The sequence below is a fragment of the Hemibagrus wyckioides genome, linkage group LG13 (genome assembly GCF_019097595.1).
Source record: "Hemibagrus wyckioides isolate EC202008001 linkage group LG13, SWU_Hwy_1.0, whole genome shotgun sequence".
NCBI classification, from domain to species: domain Eukaryota; kingdom Metazoa; phylum Chordata; class Actinopteri; order Siluriformes; family Bagridae; genus Hemibagrus; species Hemibagrus wyckioides.
The window spans coordinates 26,742,076-26,751,104 of NC_080722.1; the positions used below are offsets into that span (position 1 = coordinate 26,742,076).

Sequence of the window (9,029 nt, forward strand, 5' to 3'; positions counted from 1 at the left end):
ATAAATCTGTGTACAAGACTTAAATCTGCACAAGCTCTCCTACGCTGTTATTACCACATTCATACAATATTAACTAGCTTTTTTATGGCCATGTAACAAAATGGCCATGTAACAAAATGGCCATATATGGGCTTAATTACTGCATAAAATCATTAATAATATCCAAGAGTGCATAAAACAATGCTCTACTTATTGGCCATGAGCCGGCTTTATCCTGAGGTTCCCTCGGGTTCTATACAGAGCTCTAGGGTTCTGTATTTCGCCAACACCCCCACCCCCCCAAAAAATAAAAAGAGTCTATGTAGAACCCTGGGAGAGCGACGAAGCTTCTATATTAGAAACGGTTCAATAACACAGAGAATGTTTCAGGTGAAATGACTTTTGGAGTGTTGTGTCTCACTCCCTCACACTGAGAGATGTTTATAAATGAAATGACGTGTTTATGAATGATGAGTTTTATAAAAGATTAAACTGTTGATTAAGTTTGTGAAAAGATTCGAACTGAAATGAAGGAAAGAGTGAAATAAGAGGGAGGAGTTTTGCTCTTATCAATACTAGAGAGAATTTGCTGTTGTTTTGCTGAAATAATTTACACCGTGTTTTAATCTGCAGTATTTTACAGTCTAAATTTATAAATAAAGATTATTGTTATTATTAGTAGTAGAACCCCATTAAGTTCTTTTTAATAAAACCTTCATAATGTTTTTAATAAAGCCCTATTTTGTGGTTCCGTGTATTAAACAAGTGATCAATCCATATTAGGTTCTGTACAGAACTGTTCTGTTTAAGGTAAAAGCCCGTCTGTGATTGCTGGGGTCTATTTGTTTTCTCGGCCTTTTCCATGAGACCCGAAGCATTTCCATCCCCTTTGGGAAGCCCGGTGGGAGGCGGCTTGTTTAATGAAGAAACCTCTCCACCAAACACATTTCCTTCAGGCAGAAATCTCACCGCACTGTTCGCCTTTAAAAACATTTCAGCACGGGGCTAAAAAAAAATTTGCATGAGAATATGGCCGATCGTGGTCAGTCCGCTTCTCTTCCAACCAGCTCTAACGGTCTGCTCATTTAAATACGTCAATGGTTGTTTTTTTTTGGACGCTGATGTATCCCTGTGTCAACATAACAAGGAAAAAGCTGTCTGGTGGGCAGATCACACTGCGCCTTTGGCAGAACCTCAAACATCTGCAGAAGGTCAAGTTTCCACTGTATGGAACCAATCAATGGCGCCCATAGAACTGCAAACAAAGAATGGTGCTTCACACCAGAGCAGGAACCTTGCCCTTGTGTCATAGAGTGACGCTCCCTTAGGCGAGATAAGCCCCGAGGACTTTACAAGAGCCGAGTGAAGTCGTGCGATTGCGTGCCTGACGGACGTGGCCAATCGGAGCACGGGGAACGAGAGACGTCGCGATCGTGAATCCGTTTACAAAGATCGGTGAGATTTCTTTAAGCAGAGAAATACAGATCTCAGACTGAACGTTCACGTGGAAGATTTCTTGAGAGTCCTACTGACAGATCAGTGCTGAGATAAACAGAGACAGATTGTTCTTAGACAATCCACTGTTTGGAATAATTACACTCTCTCAGTCCAAAGTGCAGCAGCTACATCACATGGCTCACATGCTGAAATAGTGTGTGTGTGTGTGTAGGCTGTTTCAGCTCCCAGTCGTGTACATGCCTCCCACTGGGCCTCTCTTTCAAGGTGTGTCGCACAGCCATGGCTCAGTCACACGCTCGCTGGTGTCGCTTTCGTAGCCTCAGGCACAGCAAAAGGAACTGAACAGAGACGCTCAACAGCCCTTCTGAGATCCTGCTAAACAGCTACGCAGCCATGACAATGTGACAAAGAGACAAAACAAGCTCTCTCTCTCTCTCTCTCTCTCTCTCTCTCTCTCTTTCTGTCTCTCGTTTGTTTCCCAGATGTGCTTCTCACGCATCCCCTCTAAACTCGGCAGATGCTTGTGCGAGAAATAAAGACAGCTCATCGTGATACATGTAGATGGCGCCAATAAAATGTATGACACGAGACACGGGCGAGATTACTACAGCTTCTCTTTATATTTCCTGCCACTTGTTTAAGCAGCGTTCCCACCCACGTAACCGGGCGACGTGAACGTGACGCTTCAAACGGGCCGAGGAGATTTTAATCCAGGCTGGAGCTCTGCTCTGCATGTTGCCCTGCTACCTTCACGAGGTAACAAGAGTTAACTTGTTTGGGGAGCAAATTTAATTAAGGGTGCATTCCGAAAGGCTCGGCGAATACCGGCACTGCCACCTCGGAGAGAAAAGGGCGCAGGAGTCGTTTTGAGCCGCTGCCAAACTGCTTTTGAGCAAAGCCCTTGGGGTAACAGTCCATTTATTTGATTTGTGAAAGTATGCACTGAAAACGAATATATAGTACAGTCCAAACGAAAGCCATCTGGTTTCGCTTAGGGCCGTGTTCAACAAAAGCAGAGCTGGATCAGTACAAAGAGATGGGGTTGGAGGTCTGCACTGGCTCAGATGTCCAGTCCACCTCCAGAGAGCAATGACTAACGGTGTTTGTGTTTCATGGCTCATCATTTGCTGTCTAGAGCTGAGCAGCCAGAAGAACAGAGGAACTCTGCAATGCAACATTAGACTGGAAAGAGCCATTTAAAAACACACATACACACACAGGAAGTGACACAAATAGATTAATAATAAATTCGATTCATTAATCGAGATGCTCAGCTGACTGGAAACCTTGAAGTCAGCTGAGAACTCAGGGAACTCGGAGCACACTGTTGATTGATCTTCACTTTGTTGCTAAGTATAACAGATGTTCCTGCTATCATGTTGCATCATGTTACATTAACATGGCAGTTCACACAGAGGGGTCAACCAGCGAGGCTCTGAGAAATCTCAGCGCTTTTTACTGCTTCAGAAAAAGAGAGCTTGTTTCAGATGGTTTGATATCAACCAAAATGAAGGCGTCTATAACTCGGATTACTTGCTACCAGGCTGAATATATTTACGATGAGCGGAATTCAGAGCCGAGTTCGGCTGTGACCCATTGTACCCTGAACCCGACAAGTGCCACGGGACGGTCATTCAACTCAGAATTCCAGGTACATAAACACAGTTGACGTTGGTGTAACGGTAACCGGTTTCCTTTGCCTCATTTGCAAAGTGGATTTTTGACACAATCCTGTTGATTTCTGCCCCGTTTTATTAACATGACTAGCAAAGATGTCTGACCGACAGTTGACCTGTATTAGACATCTTTTCTAAGATGTAATCACAAAATAACTTTACGTAGGTCTTCTTTATATAAAATTTGAGAGCAGCCGAACGCAAATATGAACGCGTGTTGGCTTTTCCGAGTGAAAGCAGTTGAACACGTCGGTCAGGGAAATCGACTGTCCAACCGTTTCCCAGCTCCAAGCACGATGGACTGCAAAAAATCATAAAATATGCAACACTGGCTGGAGTGAACAGCAGTGTTAAGCCGAGCTCCACTGTTTGTAATTACATGCAAAATAACTCTACAGGGTCTGGAGTGGAGAACAGAACAGAGTTCCTCCTGTCTCTGCTAGGTTGAGATTTCGACTCCTGGCGAGGTCTGGAGCCGAGGAAGCAAAGACATACTCTCACTCCCATGTAAATCACACGCAAACATACTGACCAATCATGTGAGCTGAAGTATATGGAAGAGGACAGATTGCGCTTTTCCTCCAGAGTGTTCCGCGCAGTCATGTAACACGGCATGAACAGAAATGAAGGAGGCTTCTGTGTCCTGTTAGCCTTCACTACACTGCGACTGACCAACGCATTACACTTCTAAGCAAATAACCACTTGGTCAGCTTATCCTTCAAACCTCGAGTTAACAAAAACTTTATTGCATCGATGATACTGCAACATTCCTAAACAATTATTTTAGTAACTGTTACTTAAAACTAAAACTAATCCTTTATTACTGTATAAGAAGAGTGTTTTTCGCTAAATCTACTCAGCTGTAGAAACATTGTGTAAGTACTCCTATGACAAAAAAGAAAACGACGTGAGTGAAAGCAGCACTTAGAAGCAGTGTTAGTGAAGCGGTATGAAGACAGATGGTGTCAGCGTGGCAGAGAGCGAGTCTGCCGTCTTCATCGCAGCACTGCGAGGGTTAAGCGAGAGGCCGTTTGACACGCCGGCTTCGTCAATCGCGCGGCTCAGCTGCCGTTGCTAAGGGACGCAGTCTTTGGAGAAAGACCTGCGCTTAACAAAAGCCTTCTCCGCCGTCACGTGCCGCACCTAACGGGAGATCTCCCTTCATGACCACGAAACGTGTTCACTGGCCGACGGGCCACGGTTCACCTCGTCCCGTTTGCATAATCTGCCGAGTTTTAGTCTGAGAATAAGAGCCGATTGTATTCATTACAGCAAAAGTGAGGAAAGGCTACGCTGCTAATGCTGTGACGCATTTTAACTCGGGTAGAACTGGAAAAGCTGGAGCCTGGGAGAAGTCTGCCAGTGCAGCGATCCGCTGGAAAATAACTTTGGCTAGAACAAACATGACTGCGCTATTGTTCTCGGCCCTGACTGCAGAATGCCTCCCTCCAGGTCCGTGTTCCCGGCGAGAAGCCAGCTGTAACGGGGTGTTTCCAGGAGAGAGGCCTGCTGCAGGAAGCGGGTCACTCGAGGTCAGCCAGGTCAAATTCTGGGAAAAAAGCAGCCCGTCAGAGTCGTATTGTCAGGCAGGGAGCTGACCATGATAGCCACACTGCAAAAAACAAGACCTCTGTCCGGGGGAGGATGGCATCCTGATATTCAGCACCGAGCGCTAACAGGAGACATGTGGCTCGGACCTCTGAGCAGTCTACGCTTTCCACACTTCAGGAACGCTTCTGAAGGACACGTGTCCATTCTCCCTTTCTCTCAATCATACAAACACACAGAAAGATTTTTGGTATAATATTATACCTAGCTTTACATGTAACCCGAGTGTATACAGCAGTGGAAAATCATGCCCTCTGTTGTTTGCTCTTTTTCTGCTGCACATCATGTTCTGTCTGGATCACACTTCCATTTCACCCAGAATCAACCATCAACATTAACCGCAATTAAACTAGAATTTCAATCTTTTTACTTATGAGACATTATATACATATTCTCAGATATTAGCTATATTTCCTAACTAGCTATTGGTTTTTCACTGTTATCCTTGTTTAATCTGCATATTCATCTCTATCTGGGTGGTGTTCAAGTTACACCAGTGCCAGTGTATTTCTCCATCCTCCTCTGAGAAACCCAGCAGCTGTCTGATGGTTTTATTCCTGCAGATCCACATGACTGATTTTCTATCAGGATGTCGCCTTGCATTTGAAAATAAAAGATGGATGCTTGATTGCTGCTAATTGTATTTATTCTCGTAGCATGTTTCACTGACCCGCCCACTGGTATTATATACACTTATAAACACTTTTTAAGATGCTTCTTAGTGATTATGAATTGTGTTTTCAGATTATTGCTGGAACTCTGAATTCACTCCAAACTGAAATAAGAGCCAGCGCCTCATCTCTCTGCTGGTCTTCTCTTCCCTGCTGCCTCTGTGGAGGCCATGTTGTGAGCAGAGCGTGATTGCATGACCACATGACTTCGTTCAGGTTTATTGCTCTAGAAATGCTCGACCAATCCGTTTCCATTTACAGAAGCGGTGAGAGCGTCAGTAATTGCGGGAAGGTACTTATGAGTGGTCTTAAATGACCAGCTCCGACACCGCGTGTAGACGTTTTAAGAAGGTGACTGACTAAATGGATTATCTTTTTGCCGCCGTTTGCCGTTCCCGATCGCACGGCTTGTTACCAGCCTGTCTTTCGATCGCGCGAGCAGCGGCTCGATTACAATTTGCATTAAGGTCGGCGTTATTTGCACCGCTCTGCGTTTGACCATTCGGGCACGACGGCTGTAAATCTCTCCCGCTGATAACGCTGGCTTCTCCAGTTACTGTTTTACGATAGAGAAGGCTCTACGTGAGCTCGATGTAATACGGGCGTAATTAAGACGTTTTGAAGACGCAGGTATTTACAAGATGCTCCGCTGCACTCAGGAGTCTTATAAGCACGTAAGTGTCGAAGTGAAGCTCGGTATCAAAGGGATAGCTTGTGTACACTAGACCAACGAACAAAGAGCGAACTCTCTGCAGGCTAACTTGCAGGCCAGATTCAGAGGGATGTTGGAGAGGTCCTGAACATAGCAGTCTTTATGTTGTGGTGCAGTGGGGGAGGGACAGGAATGACCGCCATGGGCTCGTGTTACAGCCTGTTTTCTTAAGCCACAAATCACATGCCCACTTCCAGCACTTAACCGGCAGTTGCTGCCTCTGTGTCAGAGGAAGGAGCACAGATAGCTGGATGTTTACAATCTGAGGCTTTGTGCTCTTCATTTTTCTGTATGATTTTAATTAGCACAGAGAATCCGTTCCTGCAAGATATCGATCCTCTGAGCTCACACATGGAAAACTCACAAAGGCAGGAGGCCAACTAATCCGAATAAACCGCAAAAATCCTGCAAATACGGTTTACTAGCTGGCTTGAGTGCGAACACGGTTTAGAGCGGTGCAGAAAATGTAGATGCATTGCAGAGACGCTTATAAATAACAGTCATCGGTGCAGTTATACATCAGTTATAATGTGGTTATAAGTGATGTGTTTAAATGAGCATCACTGAGGGCAGTGTTCTCTGATAAATGTTTAAGAAACAGGATTCAGAAGGAAAAAACACTGACGAATGGAAACGAAAAAGATTCAGTAATAATCAAAAAATACTGCAATGCAAATTGCTGTGGTCTGAAATAGGTTCCTGAGAGATGGATCATTTTCTCACGGATAAGACTGATCTGGATAAATACTGCAATGATTAAAAACATACAACACTGCAAATACAGAATAACTCCACAGAGGCTGAGGGACTGAAAATCATTCTCTAATGGCCAGTCGTCTCATTTCGCAATCTATGCATAAAAACTTAATAGTCCAACATTTTCCCAGAATTCAGTGCATGCTGAATTAAACACCTGAACGTGAAAACATTTTTTCCCCCGATTTCCAACTCCCGTTCTAGTCGTAGCACTGGTTCAAGAGTACAGGATGCCAGGGTGTGCATTTGCACCTCTCCAATTTGGCTGTCCGGCATGGAAAATTCGTTCCCGTGCCCGGTTTCTGCTGATTAGTGTGAATGCAGCTGACCTCGGGCCACATCCCTTGAAAACAAACTAGCACCAGACTGTACACACAGAGCGGCGTACACAATGGCACGGTCCTCTCCATTCATCTCCGTCCAGACGAGCGCTCCGGCCCCATCGCCTGCTACGCAGGACTTTCTCCAGTGACCGTCCGCATTTCTAGTCCGTCTGAGGAGACCATCTCCGATCTCACAGCAGAGCCACAGACGTTTATCTGAACACCTCGTATCTATCTCTATGTCGTGTCACTGTCTACATGGAGGTGGAATCAGTAATCATCTAAAGATTTACTAGGGTCACTGGAAAAAATAAAGGATAAAAGACAAGAACAAAAGACGCAACCTTTGGTCTACATTTCTGAAAGGGAAAAAAATGTCAGATTAATCCCAGCTGCCTAGGTTTATTAAAAATCCACTTCTTTAAAAAAAAAAAAAAAATCTGAGAGAATATGGTCTAGCACATTTAATATCAGCTCATGTGCAGGCAGAGAAGAGAGATGAGATTTATTCAGAAGAAATAAAGCCCTCTCCAGGCTCTGGGCTGATTCTGTCAGCACAATAAAAGCCAAACTTGTGTTTTGTCATCTTGTTTAGAAATCAAACACACAATGTAAACATGCCTCTCTGGACTTGTTGAAGCCACTCACACATGCACAGCTTTTTTCTTCGAGTCATTTCTACACTGGAACCCTCTCACTGACCAACACAGTTCACCATAAACCGAGAAAACGACTGGAAATGTGGAGTTTTATCTGCTTTAACCCTCTGCTGGACATCCTCAGAGCTGGCTAGTTTCTGCTTTGCTAGCAGCTACATGAGGAGTTTCTACTACACACACACTGCTCTAGCCGTTTTCTTCGTTATTTTGTTTGTTTCACGAAAAATGACAACTTTTGAACGAAATGTGAATTATTTTTGTTAAAATGCCGACACAAATACAAAGGCAGCGACCAAACCTCTGCGTTAAGCAGAATGTCCAAAATACGAGAAGGTTTCCAGGACAAAAAATAAATAAAAATAAAAATGCGCGAGGTGTCAAGCCGTGTGAAGTGTTGAGTTATAACGCGTTATAAGAAGCGCACCGCGGGCTCTTACCGTGAGTTCGGGATTGTCGGTGTCTCGGTGGCTCACGGCGCGGATGACCCCCACACGCCACGGCCAGCGCGCGATCTCCTCGAGCTCCGGCGGCGCCTCTCCGCTCACGCACAGGAACCGCTTCCCCACCAGCTCCGGCCGCGCTTCCACAACCGCCGCCGCCGCCATGGCCCTTCAGGCACACAGAGAGAGCCAAAAACCCCTCGGAAACTTCAGCGCCGACGCCCTACCGATCGGACATTTACTACGGGAGAACTGGTAAACAGAACAAAAGAAAAAAAAAAAAAGAAAAGAAAGAAAGAAAAAAGAAAGGCTAGGATTTATTCGTTAGCGTGTCGACCGCAACCCGGAGGGGGATTTAAATTTCTTTCAGCCTCCTCCCGCAAACAGCCGCTCTCTCACTCCGCCACACTCTACACTGGAGACGCGTCACAGCTGCGTGTAACGCTGGTATCCCTCCGCCGCGCACTACACCGCATACTACTGTACCGAGCAGTATGGAGACCGACACACATCAGCCGCTCACGCGCACCCGGTTTAAAGCCTACTGATTAGTGCAGTTGCACGTGGTGTAGGACAACAGCAAGGGAAATGATCCGTATACTATCTCACTGAATGTACTGAACACTACTATTACTGTTACTAGACTACTGAAAATAGTAAGTACTGTATTCAGGTTAACAAAAACAACAAACAATAAAACAGTTCTCTAATTATCATATCATTATATATATATAAAATATGGAGAG

The 9,029-nt window shown here is 45.0% G+C and overlaps 1 protein-coding gene across 3 annotated transcripts in view; it reads right to left on the reverse strand.

The window, feature by feature from the left end:
* Positions 1-8,698, reverse strand: part of jmjd1cb (jumonji domain containing 1Cb) — a 115,871-nt gene extending 107,173 nt beyond the window's left edge. For all 3 annotated transcript variants that reach the window (XM_058406538.1, XM_058406537.1, XM_058406536.1), the window contains exon 1: positions 8,281-8,698. In XM_058406538.1, the coding sequence (XP_058262521.1) occupies positions 8,281-8,448 (168 nt within the window). In that variant the 5' untranslated portion in view covers positions 8,449-8,698. The remainder of the gene's footprint in view (positions 1-8,280) is intronic.
* Between the last annotated feature and the right edge of the window lie 331 nt (positions 8,699-9,029).